Below are 22,320 nucleotides of genomic sequence, written 5' to 3' on the forward strand. Positions count from 1 at the left end.
AGATTGCGACTCACGTTACAACTCTGTTTCTACGTTGAGCACTCGATTAACTCAATGTTAGGTCTCAACGAGTTAACTCAAGAATCCTCAAGGACTAGTGGCAGAACTTCACGTTGCACGTTGCTGTAATTAAATAAAAAATAAAATAGTATAACCAACGTTGAAATTTTCTTTTTATTTCTTTGAATTTTCATGTTTCCAATGTATCGTTGTCATCTTGGTACTGCAATTTTGGTTTCAAAATGTTTTTATTGTATTTATAACCTCAATATGTAATGCAAAAATGTACAAGTGGATTACATCTTTTTATATATGCGTGGTTTAACCAACTTATAAACTCAATATCAACAAACATTGTTATTAAAAATTTAGTAATAAAATTCTCGCCTTATTGCTTATTATCAGACTACAAAATCATGTTGTTACGAATATAATGGAAAGAGTGGAGCGTACGAAACAAAATTATTTTGTGTAATAGATAATGGTAGGGGTATCACATTTAGGACATTTCGTGCAATTTACTCTGCTAACTTAATACTGTGACCCGAGATTGTGACTCAAATTACGATCTTGCCACAATGTTGAACAACAACGACTTAACTAACGTTACATGTCGACGCGTTAACTCAAGAATCCTCGTATCTTTCTTTTTTCGCCTGACCTTTTTATCTGACTTTCCACACCTTGTTATCGCACGACAACACCACTTTCTCTACTCAATTAGCGTCCACGGGGCATCGTTTCGACCTAACTCACGCGACATCCTGATCACGTTAACTCGTGAAAATTAAACGCCTCTGCGGCGCGATCGATCTTTCAATTTTCACTCGGGAAAATACCTCGGTTTTCCATTGAACATAGTATGACTCTCCACTCAACCAGAGTTCCATGATATAGCGAGGTCTCGCAAATTGAAAAATCAAGTAACAGGGCATCTATTGACGCAATTGACATCCCGTCTGCAGTATTCCACCTTTTTTAACCCTCAACTGCGGCGGCATTGTCGTGTAATAGATGACCCGAACGGTTTTGGGTAAATTCCAACTATTTAGCTTACATAATTGTATTATTTAACTTTGCATTGTATTTAATATTTTATTTAACTTTCATTTTAGAATATTTCAAACTATAGTACCTTCCACAATACTTCGCAATTAAAAGAATCTTCTACTACGAGATGCTACTTTCTTTTTTTAATTATTGGCTTGGCAACTAAGTGATTGCGGATTTTGTCAATACCATCTAATGACAAAATCCGCAATTAGTTAGTTGCCAAGCCAATATATTCTGGAAAATAGAAATTTACGTGAAAATTCGCGATTTATTTTGTTACAGACACAATGCGTGTGTGTGTGTATCATATAATCAATTAGCTGTAGAAAATTACCAATTGTCGCGGATATCGAAATTTCCTTTTCTTTTTCGTTCGCCGGAAACGGATGCTCGATCGAACGTTTCTAGAGCGTCCAGTCGACAGCGTCATTTTCGTCACTCGACTCTGATGAACCTTGATCAACCTTCATCGCTTTTAATTGAACGCATCAGTGTCAAGATGTGTCCACTGGAGACAATTGCGGCCTTTAAATGCGCTCGCACGCGACGTACAGTTCTCTTCTATTTATAAAAATGAGGGAAAAGAGGAAAGAAGAGAATTTCACGTGTCACGTCACGTGCGAAATTTATCACCAATACGGGCGTCGTTGTAAATTCGTGTTTTGCACGTTTTATTGGCAACGTTGGCAACTAAGTGATTACGGATTTTCTCATTGGGTGATATTGACAATATCCGCAACCACTTAGTTACCAATCCAATACAAGTTCCTGCGCATAGTTCACGCTAATTACGTACAACCTAAGCGCAGATTTGTCTGATTCGACTTAAATATTATACTTCCGATTGTTATATTGTACTTGTCATATTTTGCACGTTTTTCTATTAGGTACAATTAATTTTCAAACACATACAAATTCATAAAATCTGATCATAATGGAACTGTGTATTTTTATACGTTTGCGATAAAGTTAAAGGTAGAAAAATCAACGGGTTGCGTGTAGTAATCCGAAAATACAATAAAATATTCGAAATAATAGCGATAAATGGCAATGTTCACGATACAATGTACAATATTTACAATAATACAATATATATACAATAGTAGTAATACGATATACGAGATATAACAATGACAGTAATATTCATGGCAACGTAAAATATTCATCTGTTCGTAATTTTTGTGGATGAAATTTTTTACGTAGGTTTCTCATTAATTTCATTCCGTTGGTAAAAATATGAAATTGCGTAAAAATCCTCGATCTAATAACCAGTTACGAGATATACTATAATTCGTAGCAACGAATACAACTCGGTGACAACAAGTCCGACAATGATACAAAAACGAAATATTTTACGTTTAAAAATGACAAATTCCATAAATGTCGTATATTTTGTTATAAATTTCATCGAGAAAGATTCTCGTTGGATCGAAACGATATATTGAAAAATATATCGAGTTAGATGAATTTATCACGTGCAGTTGTATGTGAATTGTGGTGTATCGTTGTTGAAGATGATGATAGCAAGGGGATGGTATTGTATAAATTGATTATCTGCCGTCTTTTAATTAACTTTTCTCTTCAGGCTGCGCGTTAAATTTTAATAGGCCGGGTATTAGTTTAATTAATTCCTTTGTTTCTCGTTTATCGAGCAAATTTTCTGCAACCCTTTCATTAGCCAGGTTTGTTTATCGCAAGGCAGCAGCTTCTCGATGCGATTTTATGAATTTTCGTATCTGCAGCTTCCATCGAGGCGAATCAAAGTGGACATGTAATTAATTACTAATTTGCAACGTTATTAACAATCATCTTGTTAACGAGAGATATTGCATCATACGTTATATTCGTTCTCTGTTCGTATTTTAATTGCTTTATGATGCTTCTCGATAGTTAAAAACCTGTGAAATATTGCGGAGAATTTTCATCTTTCCTCTTTGGTCTCGCCGATTAATCTTTGAAATTCACATTTAAAAACCAGCTTTCATCATCTCGTATTTCAGATGCCACACACGCTTTTCCGCGGTGTATCGAACTTTCGTGTTTCTAAATTTTTAATTAACGTCAAACTTGCCTCAAGTTTTCCTTTTAATATGATGCAGTTTGCTGCGAAATAGGAGGAGTCAATTTTCCCTCCTTAATATGAAATCAATTTCCGAGAAACCTTAAATGGCAAATACGATTCGCCAACTTGGATTTATACTTAATAGAATTTAAAGTATCGAAAATTTGAGAATCGATCTTTCATTCTATTTTATTCTATTTTCCTTTGTTTTGAAAATTCCGCCAAGAATTTTCTCCTATATCGAATTTCAAGCAAATTTCAAGTTTTACCTCAACGCACCACCCACTCCTCCCAAAATATATCGTAAATAATTTTTGTATAATATACAGCAATAACAACAACAACAACAACAATAATAATAATAATAATAAAATATCTAGAATATCTATAATAAATATAATATTTAGTAAAATAAATAGTACAAATAAATATAATAATATAAATAAAAAGTATTCACATATAAATATTAATAAAAATAAAATACTTGTATGTAATATAAATAGAAAATAAATGACTCAGATCACAGACTCGGGATGCAACGAATTTTTCACATTTATTGTCTGGCAGATTGGTTTCGCGTTGGCGAAAATTTATTCGTCGAAAAGGAGCGCAAAGGACGCGACGGATGAAAAATCAGAGAAAAAGAGCGGATTGAAAATCAGAAATAGCGTGATCAAAGCGATCGGTTCGCTAATTGGATGAGAGTGGCGTATCAGCAACAAGTCGACGAGGATCGAGCCACCCCTTTGGCCAACGTCCAAAAAACTCTCCCCCCCCCTCTTCACCGGGAAAAATATATCGGTAGCCGCATACACGTCCGCAGAGGACGTTCGACCTGCGACCTAATTTACAATCCACCCCCGCGGCCGAATTTCCAACCGAGACAATTAAAACGTCAACTTTGACGTTTCAACCTTCTTTGTTATTGGTCGAACCGTTTCGAGGATTAGATTTTCCGAGATTCATTTCGGAGCCTATGCGAGTAGAAATTGATTCCTTCCAATGGATGTTGCAAAAATCAAGGTGTTTTAGGGTGATGCGAGAATTATTGAGGGAAATAAAACATTCATCGAGGATAAACACACGAGCGAATTTTGGAAATTGAGAGTAGTGGAAGATTGTTGGTGTAATTTCAGCGATAAATGTGACTTAAGAGGGCAATTACACTTTGAGTGTTTAGTGCATTTTATAGAAACTGGAGGTGCTCTACGACAAGTTAAAACAAAATTGGATAAAACAATTTGGGAAAGTAGAAAGTCTCAGATACACCAGTCAAGTTTCGAAACTGGGAATGGGAGAAGGTTGTTGGTGTAATTTTAGCGATAAATGTGACTTAAGAGGACAATTACACTTTGAGTTTTTAATGGATTTTATAGAAACTGGGAGGTGTTCTAGGACAAATTAAAACAAAGTTGGATAAATGAATTTGGGAAAGTAGAAAGTCTCAGATACACCAGTCAAGTTTCGAAACTGGGAATGGGGGAAGGTTGTTGGTGTAATTTTAGCGATAATGTGACTTAAGAGAGTAATTACATTTTGAGTGTTTAACGGATTTTATAGAAACTGGAGGTGCTCTACGACAAGTTAGAGCAAAGTTGGATAAAAGAATTTGGAAAAATAGAAAATCAAAGACACATTAGGCAAGTTTCGAAACTGGGAATGGGGGAAGGTTGTTGGTGTAATTTTAGCGATAATGTGACTTAAGAGGGCAATTACACTTTGAGTGTTTAGTGCATTTTATAGAAACTGGAGGTGCTCCACGACAAGTTAGAGCAAAGTTGGATAAAAGAATTTGGGAAAATAGAAAATCAAAGACATATTAGGCAAGTTTCGAAACTGGGAATGGGGGAAGGTTGTTGGTGTAATTTTAGCGATAATGTGACTTAAGAGGGCAATTACACTTTGAGTGTTTAGTGCACTTTATAGAAACTGGAGGTGCTCTACGACAAGTTAGAGCAAAGTTGGATAAAAGAATTTGGGAAAATAGAAAATCAAAGACACATTAGGCAAGTTTCGAAACTGGGAATGGGGGAAGGTTGTTGGTGTAATTTTAGCGATAATGTGACTTAAGAGGGCAATTACACTTTGAGTGTTTAGTGCATTTTATAGAAACTGGAGGTGCTCCACGACAAGTTAGAGCAAAGTTGGATAAAAGAATTTGGGAAAATAGAAAATCAAAGACATATTAGGCAAGTTTCGAAACTGGGAATGGGGGAAGGTTGTTGGTGTAATTTTAGCGATAATGTGACTTAAGAGGGCAATTACACTTTGAGTGTTTAGTGCACTTTATAGAAACTGGAGGTGCTCTACGACAAGTTAGAGCAAAGTTGGATAAAAGAATTTGGAAAAATAGAAAATCAAAGACACATTAGGCAAGTTTCGAAACTGGGAATGGGGGAAGGTTGTTGGTGTAATTTTAGCGATAATGTGACTTAAGAGGACAATTACACTTTGAGTTTTTAATGGATTTTATTCAAACTAACGTGCTCTATGGCAAGTTAGAGCGAGGTTTGATGAAACAATTTAAGAAAATAGAAGATAGAAGAGTGAATTTTGGAAATTTAAGGTGACAGTATACCTACCAAGGACATTTTTCTACAATCGAAGAATGTTTTAGTTTTGATTTTGGCGAGATTTCTGATTCTCAGTTTGTTTAGATCCTTTTTGCGAAGGAACTATAGGATGTCCTTTCTTGTAACTAAAAAGATTTTAATTAATGGTATTAGAGATTTTTCGCTTGGGAAAATGTAATGCATCTTTGTTGTGATATACAAAGTTTTAAGTTACATTGGATTAATTTTCTTTTAGGGAGATTTAAGGTATATTTGTGATAGAGGATCATTATTGTAGTTTCTATTTCAACTAAGTATAAAATTGAATTTTATTGGTCTTTCGTTTTAGGAAAATTCAAGGTGTCCTTGTTGTGATAAGGAAACTTTCAGCTTAGACTTGGATTAGGTTAAGTTGTTTTTCTTTTAGAAAACTCTAAAGTGTGTTCTTGTTGTGATAAGGAAACTCTCAGTCGAGATCTCCTTAATATAGGATGTTCTCTTTGTGATATAGGAAAGCAGACTACATTTGTAATTTAGATTTTGTATAATGATACAAATTTACAAATCCTCTAATTATTCGGTAAATCCAATTTTCCACCACTCGACACTTTCACTATTCCTGAAATATATATATATATATTCTTTTCTAAAAAATAGAAAATTCACAAATTCTTCAGTTCTCTACAATTTCAGCTTTATACCTCTTGAAACCCTAATTATTAATTTTTCCAAAAGAAAATCTCTAAAATTCATCCCAGCAAACAAAAGTTTCTCAAATCGTTCAGTTTGATCAATGCGTAGTACCATCTTTCTATAAATATCAACTTTAAATATCAACTTAATCTCTAGAATCCACATTTTTCCCAACAAACAGAAGCTTCTCACATCGTTCAGTTTCCCTGTGTATGAGCCCAACCTCCTATTTATAACTTAAAACCAAAAAGTTACCTAAAATTTCAACAGAATCAGCAAAATTTATATTTTTGCAAAAAAATACTTTTTCAATTTCTCTGTATAAATTCAGCTTTCTATCTCATTTTAAACTTAAAAAAAAAAAAAAAAAAAAAAAACAGATGGAGCTCTCGCGTCCAACCAACTTTGTCATTCATGAGATAGAAAAGGGACCATTGCTTGGACGACACCTTCCTTTTTTCAGTAGAAACACGTGTCTTTATATCGCGCATCCTGTGCATTAATTTCGAACCGAAACAGGGTTAATTGCAGTCCACGAGCCATCAAGTATACAGTCATGAAATTCTTGACCTGCATGCATAAAATCGCTTTGATCAGGAATTCGAAGAAGCTGGACATCCCAGCCACTGTGCTACGAGTCTCCGGTTGCTTGCGTCTCTTGCTTCCCTTCCTTCCTCCGTTTCTCTTTCTCCGAAATTCAGAATTATTCATTGAATATCTGGATCGTTCAGGTATTGCTCGAGTATCCTTGCTATCTCACGGATGAACATGGAATCTTTAGACAACATTGCGTAGTTTCTAATTTCATTGTCAGTCATGTACATGATCTTATCGAAAATTGAATTATTCAAATTGTGGTTCTTGCATTGTGTCGTAACTCGAGTATCTCTTTTTTGAATTGATCCTCTCAGAATATTTTTCAGTAATATTCAAGGAATTTCAGGAACGTCTGTAGAGTATTTAAATACCATGGTGTGTTTTTAAATTTCATTGTCAGTCTTGTACATGATCTTATCGAAAATTGAATTATTCAAATTGTGGTTCTTGCATTGTGTCGTAACTCGAGTATCTCTTTTTTGAATTGATCCTCTCAGAATATTTTTCAGTAATATTCAAGGAATTTCAGGAACGTCTGTAGAGTATTTAAATACCATGGTGTGTTTTTAAATTTCATTGTCAGTCTTGTACATGATCTTATCGAAAATTGAATTATTCAAATTGTGGTTCTTGCATTGTGTCGTAACTCGAGTATCTCTTTTTTGAATTGATCCTCTCAGAATATTTTTCAGTAATATTCAGGGAATTTCAGGAACGTCTGTGAAGTATTTAAATACCAGAGTGTGCTTTAAATTTCATTGTCAGTCTTGTACATGATTTTATTTCAAATTGAACTATACAAATTGTGGTTCTTGCATTGTATTGTGATTCGAGTATCTCTTTTTTGAATTGATCTTCTCAGAATATTTTTCAGTAATATTCAGGGAATTTCAGGAACATCTGTGGAGTATTTAAATACCAGAGTGTGCTTTAAATTTCATTGTCAGTCTTGTATATGATTTTATTTCAAATTGAACTATACAAATTGTGGTTCTTGCATTGTATTGTGATTCGAGTATCTCTTTTTTGAATTGATCCTCTCAGAATATTCTTCAGTAATATTCAGGGAATTTCAGGAACGTCTGTGGAGTATTTAAATACCAGGGTGTGCTTTAAATTTCATTGTCAGTCTTGTACATGATTTTATTTCAAATTGAATTATAGAAATTGTGCTTCTTGCATTGTATCGTGATTCGAATATCTTTTTTTTGAATTGATCATCTCAAAATATTTTTCAGTGATATGTAAGGAATTTCAAGAATGAGCACGGAATTTTCAAGATTCATTGCTTGATCTCTAGTTCTGTTCGAATGATTTTATCGTATTGAGATTATTTGAAGATTTCGATTCAGTTGGTCATCATCAATTACGTTAGAATTTCTACTGCAATGTATTTCGATCTTTTTTTTTTTTACTATCGTCCTATTTCGAATTTCTATTGAAATTCGAACAGATATACTCAAATACTACAAACTTACTAAAGCTCAAGTACTTAAATATTTAGAATCTATTAAATACGAATATTTCACATATTTCACTGTCTCTGCATTTCGAGTTATTATTTTCTGTATTCAGCCATCCATCCTCTTATTATTATTTCGACTCTATATCGCCATACGAATATCAAATATTCCACTTCCATTGGATCCGCAATATTTTACTACTCCGCCACAACCACATTCCAACTGTATTTCAATTCTATATCAATTCCAATATTTCATTCCAGCCAACCCCATTCCTACACACTTCACTTGCACAACAACCGAAATCCCCCATTAGTAGCCTAACTTTCCCCCTATTTCCTCGTACATCCTCGTGTCCCTGCACACCTTCACACGCCATCATTCTCAATACAACCACCTAAAATTACCTAGGAAACCGTTTCGAATATTAAATTACTCTACCAGTCTCCTCCCGTTTCCATCATTTCCATCGCCCTTCCATTTCGCTTTAAAACCACCGAACTAAAGCAGAAGAATCGAAAATATTCAAGCGAAGACTCTATACATCGGCTTGCAAAAAGCGAGCTTTATTCTACGTTAATCATCGAACATTTTTATTTTCATATCGCGCGCGTTACACGTAGACGGTGGACTTTTGTGCGTTCGCGGGAAATTTAAAAATTCAGAGATGCGTATAGAGCACGCGTAATACACAAGAACATAGAGAATACGTAAAGGGCAGCGTTTGGTACAAGTAAATGGTATCGTAAGTATTTGTTGTTATTTCTGTATTTAGAGGTAGGATCATAATAGCTATTATTTTATTCTTTGGACAAATCTATCACACCGTTCTGAGTCGAAAAACCTTTATTGCACTTTCTTATATGGACTAGGGATAAAAACAAAAGAACATCTTAAACCTATCGATTAAATCTATCGATTGTATCTAGAACTATCTTCTAGTTACTATTTATTGTAATTGGCGCATCTGCATATAGATGGCGAGCGCGAACTCACGTTGTCATTTTCAACAGTATTTAAATATACTATAATGGTATAATGGTATAGCGAGTAGATAGCAAGTAGAAGCTTGGATTGCGTTTCTTCCATTCTGTCGATAGGATTATGAATTATTATTATGATTATTATGATTATGATTATTATGCGTGAACATCTGTGGCTAAGTTACGCGAAACACACTTTGCTAAGTTGCATTATAGTTGCATATTTAGTCGAAATGTAATTTCTTTTTTTTTTTTTTATCGAAGTAGTTAGAGGGTTGTGAAAGAACGACATGGTTTTACGAGATGAATTTATATTTAATAAGAGCAACGAATAAATATGTGAGCATATGAGTGGTACGTGACATGCTTTGGCAAAAGGAAGTTAACGCGACAAAATGACTTCTCGAGATGCGATGTTTTTGAAGTTAGATATATGTACTGTCTGACGGAGCTGTCCGTGTCGTTTTCAGCTGTTTTAGTCTCTGAAGAAGAAAATGACGAAAGAAAACAGCTTTGTTACTCTTTTAAAAATATAACAAAAAATAATTGCTTCTATCATTTTTTTAAAATGTTTCGAAATTTTTATTCGTTTTTAATATATATACATATACTATACTGATATTATAATACGTGATTCTAATTGTGAATTGTGAATTAGCCTCACTACGAACAGAAATTTTGCCTGTAAAAAAGCATGAAAAATCCGGGAAGCACCTTCTCGCAGCTCAACCCTTTTTTAGTAAATTACGTTACAGATGTCATGAAATAAATTACTCTTACCGATATGGCAACAAACTTCTGGTATTATAATAAAAATGATAATGATAACAATAATAATAAGATGAAGAAAAACAACAACAACAACAATAATATTTTATTACTTAGTCCATACATAAAATATGTGTTTGGAAACAATATCACTAATCGCAAACTTTCCTTAACCTCTACATGGCCGGTTGGCTATCGCGTTCAAGCTAACCTAACCCATACTCTTCGCCTAACCTTTAAAACGAACAATCTCAACTTGTAACTTATAACTTAAAACTGGAAATCGTATTAACAAACTTTCGGTATAAAATTCATAGTGTGTCAATTTAATAGAAAAGTTATGCTAAAATTCATACCGTACCGATCCCATACGAAGGTTATTGAAGTTTATAGTCTATTAATTTTAAATCTTCTCTCATCCGCCTCTGTATGTATCGAAGCAAATATTTGAAAACTTAGCGTAGCAAGCTACGGCTTGTATCATCTTAGATTACAACTTTTACAAATAAAATTGTTCACCTCGTGGAGGCTCCCTGCTTCGATGGAAACGGCGCAACTGCCGACACTTGGCGTCCAAACCCCCTAGATTCTAGTGTCTGGAAGTAACCAAGCAAACGCTTAATAACCCCACTGCTAGGGTCGTCGGTGTTTTCGTGGAGGGTCGGATTTAACTCGAAACACGGTTGCATTTTCTCATAGGCACTCGAGTCTCGTTATACCCGGTGAAAATATATATATTAGCGTTCGTTAGCGTGCAAACACGGGGTGAAATGCAGTTGGAAGGGAAATTATGGATCGTACGGGGGGTTAGTTTAATGACGGCTGGTGCTTCGATGTGTGACGAATTTATTCAACCGAACTTTCTGCGATTCTGACCGATGTGGATGGGTAATGTTTACAAAACTTGTTCTTTCTTTCTCTTTTTTTTTTCGTTTTTTGTTTATCTAATTCCACAGTTTGATGATGTATCGTACGTTCTGAAGCGTGGAACGTCGTTAGTTGGTTGTTAGCTGCGCGCAGAGTGACTACAGAGTCTGGATAGCTGGAGGATTTTAAAAACGAACATCGATGAATTTGTTGGCTATTCTATCGGGAGAAATCGTACGGCGCGTTTTTTTAATTGGACGGCCTTTGTTTGATTGCGAGTCTGTTGAAATGTATCTAACGAAGTTATTATTTACTGTTTTCACTGCTCGTTTGCTTTTATTGGTCTATCGTTTTGCCCCCTTCGATTTTTATATTCTAACCTTACTTTTGTCTCGACCAAGAGATAGCCTGCTAGGGACTTTTGCGGAAGTAACTCCTTGAATGTATCTAGCAAGATTTTTATTGTTTAAGAAAACTTCAAATTAGTAGACTGTAGTTTACAAATGTACATTACAAGACGTACAAACTGGTTTAATTCCCTTTTTCTAGAGATCCGAATGATGTTTTGCTAGATTATATTAATGTGAGAGCAAATGTTTCTTATCGTTGCATTGTAAATCTTGTGCCATTCCTTGCGCTTTAATTATTCTTCGATACAAGAGTTTGTTCCTTTTATACGTAGCTTGCTACACTATAGTTTGCTACATTATACACTTTGCAGTGTCTGTTGAGTAGAACGTGAGAATCGATGGATCGTGACGTAAGATTCTGTGGAAGCCGAGATGTTGCTCACGAATCTCGTAGTATGTACATATCTTGAAAGAAAGAAACGCGGGTAGCGTAAGCGTGTCCCATTCATAAACCTAAAATCAATGACGGATTGGTAGAAAGAAATTCGTGGCCTGTGATTGGACGCGTACAGTCGCCATGATGGCATCGTTGGCCAATCCTCGCGCTCACCTCGTTTTCCACAGCTCGTGCACTCGTGGCCGACTCACTTTTTCTCTCTTTATTTCCCTTTTTCCCGGCTTCTTTGTCTCTCCCCTCTGCTTTTGTTCTCCTATCTCCTTGACTCCCTTCTCTCGCTGCCGTTTAGTTTTTTACGAGTTCTTTTTTCACCCCGAAGCGTGTATTTTCCTTAATTCCTTCTCTTTATGATTTCCCCTACATTCTATCCAATATCCCTCCAGATTTGTCCTCGATTCCTCCGCCTTATCTTTGACCTTCCTTTTGCTCCATTTTCATTTACTTCAGTTGGCTTTTATAGCATCATCTGTTTTGGATTCTTTCTGCGGTTCCGTTTGCTTTGAAAAGCTCGTACGGGCTCCATTTAATTCCGGTTACATTTTGGCATCTTTGGTAACTGCTATCGTTATTATCGACGTTATCCTATGGCCTTTTTGCACTGAAATATAACCGTTTATAGTTTTATCTGCTAGGAAGAAAAAGTTAATCGAAATTGGTCCAAGCCTGGCTTAAGCTCCACTCAAATGTAACATGAAACTAATTTAAAAAGTATTCGATGTCTGATCCAAACTTGATCTCAAGCCTGATTCAAACCTAACCTAAGCCTATCCAATCCCATTCTAAAACTAATTAAGAATTAATTAGTATTCGATCTAAACTTAATCCAGTTTTAATACAGATTAATCTACGCCTGATCGAAATCTAATCGAGCCTTAATCCAAATTAATTTAAGGCGTCCGATCCAAAGCTAACCTAAGTCAGTTCAGAGCTAAGCTAAAACTACTTTCAACTTAACCTATTCTTAGTCGAAATTAATGTAAGCCTAATATTTAACCTAACTCGATGGAAAATTATCTTAACTTTATCTGATCGCAATGTAAATTAATAAAAGTCTGATCCTAAGCTAAGCGAATCCAAAGCTACCTTATAGCAGCGACTATAATTCGCGTCACTAAGAGTCGACACGAGTTGCGCGAGAAATTCGTTCAGCGAAAAAAATTCTCGTTTCTGAGACAGCATATGAAACGCGTTCCAATTCTCATTACGACGAGCCCCTAATGCTGCAATCCGGCGAGTTTGTCTAGTTTTTAAGACAAATGGCGCATTGCGTGCATCAGGCAGGCGCAGTGCGCTAGTTAAACAACCAGCCGACGAAACTTTCAAAGCCTACAGCCTCGACACGTGAATTCCACCCGCGAATCTCTTCGATCGAATCGCGTTAAACGCTTCAAACCACGTGATTCTCCAACTGCGCTCTGTAATCTCTACCAACTGTTCTTTTTTTAGGTTAACGCATCATTCTTTGGTCATTTTAAAACGATCTACCGACTGATTCAAGACACTCGACGATTACTTGATTGCGAGTGAAATTAATCGCCATTTGAAACGTTCACAGGCGAAAGTAGTTAACTCCACTTTGCGTCACCTTCTCATATTTAGTATATCTACTTTTTATGTCTTCCATATATTATTATATTTAGTAACAAAACACTTTTGATCGATCGATTTATCTTATATGATTTTACAGTTTGGTATAGAACGGATTTCACTTGGATAAAATTGCCTGGAAGGGTGGAGAAGCAGAGAGTTCAATTTCCAAAATGATTTTTGTCTCATCGATCTTGCATGAATTTTAGCAACGGTATGGGCATTTGAAGATCCAGCAAACGTTAAGATAGTTTCGTCCAGCTTTTCAAAGCAAGTATTCCACTGTGCGTTGAAGGGAATTTAAGGTCGGAGACAAGTTAACGTTGGGGATGGTAAATGTTGGGGGATGGTTAACGCTGGACGAGATAAACGGAGGGTGGTGATAAACGTTGGGGGTGGTTAAGGTTTGAGAGAGATAAACGTTGCGAGTGATGAACATTGGGGACGTTAACGTTGCAGGAGATAAATGTGGGGTGTTGCTAGTAAACGTAGGCATATGATGAACGTTGGCCATGGTCAAGGTTTGCAAGAGGTAAATGTTGACAGTGATAAAAAGTTAGGAGAAATTAACGTTGCAGGAGGTAAATGTAGGTTTACGGTAAACATTGGCAGTGGTAAATATTGGGCGAGGTTAACGTAGGATACTGATAAACACTGAAAATGGTTAAGGTTTGCAGGTTTGGAAGAGACAAACGTTGAGAGTAATAAATACTAGGCGATGTTGCAGGAGGTAAATGTAGGTTACGGTAAACGTTGGCAGTGGTAAATATCGGGCGAGGTTAACATAGGATGCTGATAAACGCTGAAAATGGTTAAGGTTTGCTGGTTTGGAAGAGATAAACGTTGAGAGTAATAAACACTAGGCGATGTTAACGTTGCAGGAGGTAAATGTAGGTTACGGTAAACGTTGGCAGTGGTAAATATTGGGCGAGGTTAACATAGGATGCTGATAAACGCTGAAAATGGTTAAGGTTTGCTGGTTTGGAAGAGATAAACGTTGAGAGTAATAAACACTAGGCGATGTTAACGTTGCAGGAGGTAAATGTAGGTTACGGTAAACGTTGGCAGTGGTAAATATTGGGCGAGTTTAACGTAGGATGCTGATAAACGCTGGAAATGCAGGTTTGGAAGAGGTAGACGTTGAGAATGATAAACATTAGAAAATGTTAACGTTACAGGAGGTAAATGTAGGTTACGGTAAACGTTGGCAGTGGTAAACATCGGGCGAGGTTAACATAGGATGTTGATAAACGCTGAAAATGGTTAAGGTTTGCAGGTTTGGAAGAGATAAACGTTGAGAGTAATAAACACTAGGCGATGTTAACGTTGCAGGAGGTAAATGTAGGTTACGGTAAACGTTGGCAGTGGTAAATATTGGGCGAGTTTAACGTAGGATGCTGATAAACGCTGGAAATGCAGGTTTGGAAGAGGTAGACGTTGAGAATGATAAACATTAGAAAATGTTAACGTGGCAGGAGGTAAATGTAGGTTTATGGTAAACTCAGTTAACGCAAGTTAACGCAGGGTGAGGTATACGTTGAGAATGTTTAAGATTTAGTACAGGTAAACGTCGAGGCTGATAAAAATTAAAACCAGTTAACGTTCGAGGAGCCAAACGTCGCAGGTGGTAAATATGAGCAAAGGTTAACGTACGGCGCGGTAAACGTTGAGAATGATTAGGATTTGAGAGAGGTTAACATCGAAAGAGATAATCGCAAAAGTGGCGGTAAATTTTTGAGCTGTCGAACATTGGTGAGAGATTAACGTTGTAGGAAAGTAACGTTGTGAGAACGTTAACGTTGCAGAAGGTACAGTTAAGGAGATGTAAGTAATAGCAACACACGCTTAATTAATTAACACTTTCTCAAATGGTCAACCGTGAAATGATTGCTCTGTATGTGTTTACGCAGTTTTTATAAATCACAGAGTTAGGAGAAAGCACAGACGAAGACCAAAAACCAGAAAAATTAAAACCCAAAGATTTGTGCGATATTTCTCACGTTTGTGTTCCACGTTTGAACAAACATGTGCCATTTCCAAACAACGAAAAGGGAGGGACAATCGTAACTCGTGTTAACGTCGCGAAAGGGAGGAGAAAGCGAGAGAGGGAAAAAAGAAAGGGTGAGAATTAATTCAGCAGTGATTTACAACAACTATTACCATGCAGTGTAGAAAGGGGAAAGCGGACATTCGACGTTATATTGTTCCGTGGCTCTAGGAGAAAAGTGGGTAAACCCTGCGGCCAGGCCATCCTTCATTTACAAACAAAAGTGTAGGAAAAAGTTTTCCGAAGCGAAAACAATGGGATCACGGAAAAAGCACGCGAGATTCTCCATCCTTCTTTGCACTCCTTTTCCTCTTTTCCTTCGCTGCTCGTGATCTGTCTCTGTCCCTCTCTTTTTTCTATCATCCGTCACGAACGAAATTTCCTAACTGCATCCCTGCAAAGCCTTACGTTTCGTGCAGAAATTCAAAAAGTTTCACGGATCTAGTCGACCGTTTTTTCATGTTAGAAATTGAATGTCATATTGCGTTCAGATTTTGAAGGAAGTTTTCAGAAAGAGAGAGAAAGAATGATTTTTCAACAACTGACAATTTAGGATAGATTTATGAATTATTTAGGTTACTTGATCCTTATTTTAGGTATTTTGTATATTTCATTCTTAAATTCGTATTGTCGGCTCCGTGGCTGACCTGAATGGAACGTAGATCAGAGTTTCGCAGTTTTGTAAGTTTCAAGAGCTCGACAATCCTCGAGTAAACTTTCAAGTATCTAAGAAACTAAGAAGATTATAAACAATTTTTAATTCCGCGTTAAAGGAACAGTGAATGAAGCAAATGTCGGTTTCAGGCAAAAACATTAGAAATTTTCTTCTTTCTGAAAGGCACGGTGTTGTGTAACGAAATTTAATGCCCGTGGTGTTGCCAATCCTCGGTGTCTACATCGTCGTCGTTTAATAACGCATGTGCAGTTGACGCGATGTTAAAACCGTAAGAAAAAAAAAGACTCTTTTCACACTCGAAAATTTATATCTTTAAAAAGATATCAAACTTAAGAAGTGTAAGGAAAAAAGCAAATTTTAATAGAGAATTTATATTCCAGAAAGAAATATTGCTACATTTTAAAAACCGAAGAAAGAACGAAACTTTATCAAGGAGTTTGTGTTTCAGAAAAATATTACAATTTTTTTTTTTTTTTCTAAGAGAACGGAGAAATTTTATTGAAAAATTTCCAGAAAGAAATATTGCTACATTTTAAAAACCGAAGAAAGAACGAAACTTTATCAAGGAGTTTGTGTTTCAGAAAAATATTACAATTTTTTTTTTTTCTAAAAGAACGGAGAAATTTTATTGAAAAATTGCTATGAAAAAAAATACCAAGTTTAAAAAATAAAAGAAAAAGGATGGCGAAAGAGTAGGGGAAGTAAAAGTGTGCTTTTGTCACCAGCAGGTCTGATCTAACTGAAAGCAAAGAGGAGCAAAACGTGGCGGATTCGGTGACCCCTCGGCTGTGACCAGAGGCGCACAGAGAATTAGGGCAAGGAAATGCGTGAATATAAAATAGTGGTGTTGGGCAGTGGAGGTGTAGGCAAGTCCGCCCTCACTGTCCAGTTCGTACAAGGAATCTTCGTGGAGAAGTACGATCCGACGATCGAGGACAGCTACCGCAAACAGGTCGAGGTCGACGGTCAACAATGTATGTTAGAAATCCTAGACACAGCCGGAACGGTGAGTTTTTCTTTTTCCCCTTTGATATGCGCATTATATCTTTTCTTCTTTGCTTTATTATTTCAACTCTTTATTCTATTCACTGTTCTAGCAGTAAAATGTAGAACAGACGTTACGTTATTTAGGATGATTTTTTATTAACTTCTTTATATTTGTTGTTGTGTATATTCTGGTCATAAAGAAACGTACAAAAGAATAGCGTTTTTAAAGATCATTTCTAAGGTTTTTTCTTTTTTTTTTTAGTAATTCTTTTATATTTGATATTAAGTTTTGTATACACAACATTGTACTGTAGCAAATTATTATATTACATTTAATTACAATTATATTACATTTAATTAATTATTACATTTATATTACATTTAATTCATAGACTATTGTATTTGTTTTTGGTGAGCTTTGAAATAAATGTTTATTGATAATAATAAGAACAATGATAGAAAAATATGTTTGCCATAGTCTGAGAAGAAGTCAGAGTGGTAAACGAAATTTAAGTTTCATAATTAGTCTATCATTATAATAATGTCATATGTAGGTATAATAAATAGTAATATCATAATATAATACACAGAATCAAAGCAAGTAAAATGTGTATCTCTCTCGGAAGGAATGTTGCAATGGTACCATATGTATCGTATAACTTGCTACTAAGCCCATAAGAAATGCTAAAGCTATGCTAACGCCAAGTGAAATTCCCTGGAAAATTTTATTTTTCAATATTTGTCAATTTTATTATTCAATATATATTTCAATATATTATATATATATAATATATATATATAACATATATATATATATATATATATATATATATATATATATATATATATATATATGTTTTTTATACCTTTGCTTTCGTCGTTGAAATTTTTCCCATCTGTAAAACCGTTTCCGAGTTACCTTTTAAGGTAACCAATTTCTGAAGGATGACTTTTACCCCTAAACTCGAGTCACCGTAACTAAAAAAAGATACTCCATCCAAATCGGAGCCAGACGTTTCCTCGTGGGACAAAGTAGCCATAAATTGACAGAGTTCTCTTCTTTCGGCAGGAACAATTCACAGCCATGAGGGACCTTTACATGAAAAACGGCCAAGGATTCGTGTTAGTGTACTCGATAACGGCACAGTCGACGTTCAACGACCTGCAGGACCTCAGGGAGCAAATCCTGCGGGTGAAGGACACAGATGACGTGCCAATGGTGCTGGTGGGCAACAAGTGTGACTTGGAGGACGAAAGGGTAGTGGGCAAAGACCAGGGCGTCAACCTTGCCCGACAATTTAACTGCGCGTTCATGGAGACCTCTGCCAAAGCCAAAATTAATGTTAACGATGTGAGTAGTAGGTTTTGCAGAGGCCATCCTCTGCACACCAGCTTCTTTTCCCAGCCTCTTGTAAGCCATAGATTGGGGTTATCTATCTGTGGATTTTTATCCATTTTTATGAGAAATATAGAGGTTCAGAAATGCACACAATGCGTATGATATGTATAAATATGAATTTGCATAAATATCCGCCTTTTAGTTGTTAGCTTTGGTTCTCCAAGTGTCCATTGGTTCTTGAGAGAAAGAGGATTGGATGAGAGTAGCATGAAGATTATGTAGGAGGAATAATCGCTTGTAATTTCCTGAGGTACTTTGCCCAGAGAAGTACAACTATCAGTAGTCTAATGAGTCTTTGATATCTGTTTCTGTTATTGCCATGGATATTTAGAACCTTCCAATTTCAACACTATTCTAATTTTGCTTGCCCAGCATTGTAACAAGAGAGAGACTATAGTTGCAGGTAAAATTGGACTTTGATGCAAATGTAAACTGGCTTTTTATTTTTATTTTTATATCTTCCCTTAATCCATGCTGTAAATATGAAATTGGATATTGTAAGGCAAGGGATTAGGTCCGATTTCTAGTAAACAAAATTAGACTAAAATATTCAGTTAGAGAAGAATTTATGAGAAACTTGAAAGATTCAGTCGTTATTCATATCAAATATATTTCACCCATATGGCATGAAACTTGATAGTAGATGAAACTTGCAGATTCGAATGAACTATAGCTAAGAGGATCATGATATGGAATGATGTATAGAGACTGCGTGTGGAAGCTGTGCAAAGTTGTAGCTGGAGGAAAGCGAATAAGAAACGTTGTTACGAAATAACAGTAGCGTTGCCATCGAGAACAGGCTATTGTTGGTTTTTAATTAATACCACCAGTGTGGGAGTTCAAGACCGTTACGAAGGCTGAGATATTCTAATTGAACGTGGGAACGTAATCACCTAGGTGTGGGAGTATGATTCACACGTCGCTGTTCACCACAATTTGTATGGTGTGACTTGCAGTTCACGATCATCCTTCAAATAGACCAGAAGAAGAATAAAGATAGCAGGAAGAAGAATAAAGATAGTTCGAACATCTTAATGTTTCCATCATCCTAATTCACCCCATTATAGACCAAGCAGTGAAATAATAGGCAAATGGTGCTTTAACGATATTCTGAGAAACGTGAACGATAGAGTGAAGCCATAAGATCAATCAAGTCTGAAATACTGATAAGGCATTGGAGACTTGCCAAAACTATCGTCAGTTCAGAGCTGTTCTTCCTTTGCAGCTGTAGATTAATTTTTTAAGTAATTAATTGAATGCAATAATTATTATGGGATAGTAAATAAAATATATATAATTAGATATTATAATGTAATTTTAACGAATGGTCGTGGACAGAATATTACTTCAAATATCCATTAATAATCAACTTATAAATGACGTTTGCAATCTGAAATTTAAGAAGTTTCCATTTTAAGTCTTCCTCAGACTGGTAATCCTAATTGTGATTATATAAATTAATCGATATAATCAACGCCTTAATTCATGATTTCACCGAATCTCTTCTAACAGTAGGAGAATTTATTAGAATAGTAATAGCCTCTTATATTTATTAATATAAAAGTCACGCACAGATCAGAAAGAAAAATGATTTTCACAACTTGAAAAGAATAAATGAAAGAAGAAATAGCGATAAAACGGATATTAAAGAAATCCCCTTGGAATATCCTTTCACAGCCACAACGCCAAACAGATGGAATTTATTAATATAAACTATAGGAAGAAAATTGCAAACTTGCGTTAACGCGATATTGGATCCTCAATTGTAGTTTCATCTTTAAGAAATATGATCTAATTTCATCTTTAAGAAATCACACTTTCTCTCTATGTGAAAACTCTTAAAAGTGTTTTACTGAAATTTTATTCTACTGCATCCTGTGCACTTGTTTGAAAATTATTTTACAATGTGAAACGCAGATATTTAGCGATAACAATGATTATTTTTCTCGACGGATATGTCTCTCCATTCGTCTCCCCTTGAAAACACTGTTGAGACAGATTTCTAAAGATTTTACGGTGAACTGTACTTCAGTTCACTTCTGAATAACTTCTCCTCCCCTGAGAATTCATCTCTTTTGCCGTGTTTGATTACTTTCGTTATTTGTTGGTCGGGAACTGCAATTCACTTGTATAATTGAAGGTACGGCCCTTTTAATTCTTTTCTGAATACAGACTGTATTATGCGTGTTGTGTGTATGGTTCTATTTATTATCTAAAAGCGTAAAAGCGTGATCAGATGATAAGGAGAAAATGAAACTGAAGATGCGAAAGAGCGTAGACAAGGGATTAATTAAATTTTTATAGATTAGTTTAAATAAATTTTTATTTACATCTATCTGTATCAACTTGGATAGAGAATTCCATTTTTCGCCAAACTTCCACACGTAAACACGCCTGAAGTATTTTCATTTTACACTTCTGCCAGCAATATTAGGCTTACTAATTTTGGCTCAATAGGAATAAAGTTCTTTTTTCGTCGAAACAGCTAATTGTTTGTACTATCACAGCTAAAGTGGAGATAAGTTCTATCTCATTAGTAGATAGCAACTTTGCGAACTGTAAAGCAGTAATACAAATACTTTCTGTGAAATAATTGCTTTGGAGAAATCTCATTCATACATGTCCACATGCCAGTTTCTATTCTTTCCCTTTGAGACTTATGAAACCTAACTTTATCGAGTTGTTGTAAGGATTTTCTTTTCTGCCTTCAAATTGCCTCCTTCCCTACAATAAATTAAATAGAAATATTTCAATTTCAATTTGTAATACTCGGTTATTCTCACTTCTAGAGTTTTATCAGCTTTTAGAGCTTTTCTCCTTTTAGCAGAACAAGCAAACAGATTTCAATCTTAACTTGTAGCATTGAATTATTCTTAATTTTAGAATTTTACTGTTGAATGTTATTGTTGGAAATTTTGAAATTCCATTCCTGTGGTGACTCAAAATCTCTCACAATGAGACTCATCGACTAACTGAATCCTATTTTTGTTGCAGATCTTCTATGACTTGGTGCGACAAATCAACAAAAAGTCACCAGAGAAGAAGATGAAGCAAAAAAAGAAATCGCTGTGCCTACTTCTGTAAGGTAAATCTAGCAGAAGCCCATACTCTCCTGCATGAAACAAATTCACAGAAAAACTGAAGGGACAAAAAATCAACCAGCAACAACCAGCAACAAATCCGGACACAACCATCGGATGATACAGGGGTTCAGGCGATCACTGAATAAAACTAAAGCTAGTTGACAAGGAGTGGGCTGATGGAATCACAATAAATAGAAGAAAAAAGGGACAAGAAACGGGGAACACACAAGAAGGAGACGTAGAACACCAAGAAGAAGAGGAAGAAAAAAATAAATGGAGGAGTTGACAATGAGAGACAGGGGCAGGAAAGAAAGTGTGGAAGATGAAGAGCGTAGAGAAAGAAGTTGAAGAGAATAAAACTGAGATAGCGGGGAAATATAAGCAGGGAGTAAAAAATAACAAAAAAAGAAACTAATAATGTTGTACATACGTTGGTCCCGGGGTGGTTCGTGTGCACGCGCAAACAAAGAGGCGCACAAAGAGTTTTTTAGTGTTAACGAGACCCCGTGACGTCGGTTATCATTATAGTAGGAGTTTTGCATTAATGAATAAACAAGAAGAAAAAGAAAGGAAGAGAGAAGACAGAAGAACACAAGTGGGGATGAATAAAAGAAATATGATTAATTAATGATAGTATATAAATATATATATATATGTATATATATATATATTTAGGAGAAAAGGATGAAAAAAAAA

At 35.5% G+C, this 22,320-nt stretch overlaps 1 protein-coding gene across 4 annotated transcripts in view; it reads left to right on the top strand.

Moving 5' to 3' along the window:
• Positions 1–21,968, top strand: part of Rap1 (RAS oncogene family member Rap1) — a 71,590-nt gene extending 49,622 nt beyond the window's left edge. For 2 of the 4 annotated variants that reach the window (XM_069128965.1, XM_069128966.1), the window contains 3 exons: positions 16,881–17,161; positions 18,212–18,493; positions 21,536–21,968. In XM_069128965.1, the coding sequence (XP_068985066.1) occupies positions 16,979–17,161; positions 18,212–18,493; positions 21,536–21,625 (555 nt within the window). In that variant the 5' untranslated portion in view covers positions 16,881–16,978 and the 3' untranslated portion in view covers positions 21,626–21,968. The remainder of the gene's footprint in view (positions 1–16,880; positions 17,162–18,211; positions 18,494–21,535) is intronic. The other 2 variants (XM_069128967.1, XM_069128964.1) reach the window with 1 other exon arrangement.
• Positions 21,969–22,320: the final 352 nt, after the last annotated feature.

Source organism: Bombus flavifrons, chromosome 15 (genome assembly GCF_040668555.2).
Source record: "Bombus flavifrons isolate JBK064 chromosome 15, iyBomFlav1_principal, whole genome shotgun sequence".
NCBI lineage: Eukaryota > Metazoa > Arthropoda > Insecta > Hymenoptera > Apidae > Bombus > Bombus flavifrons.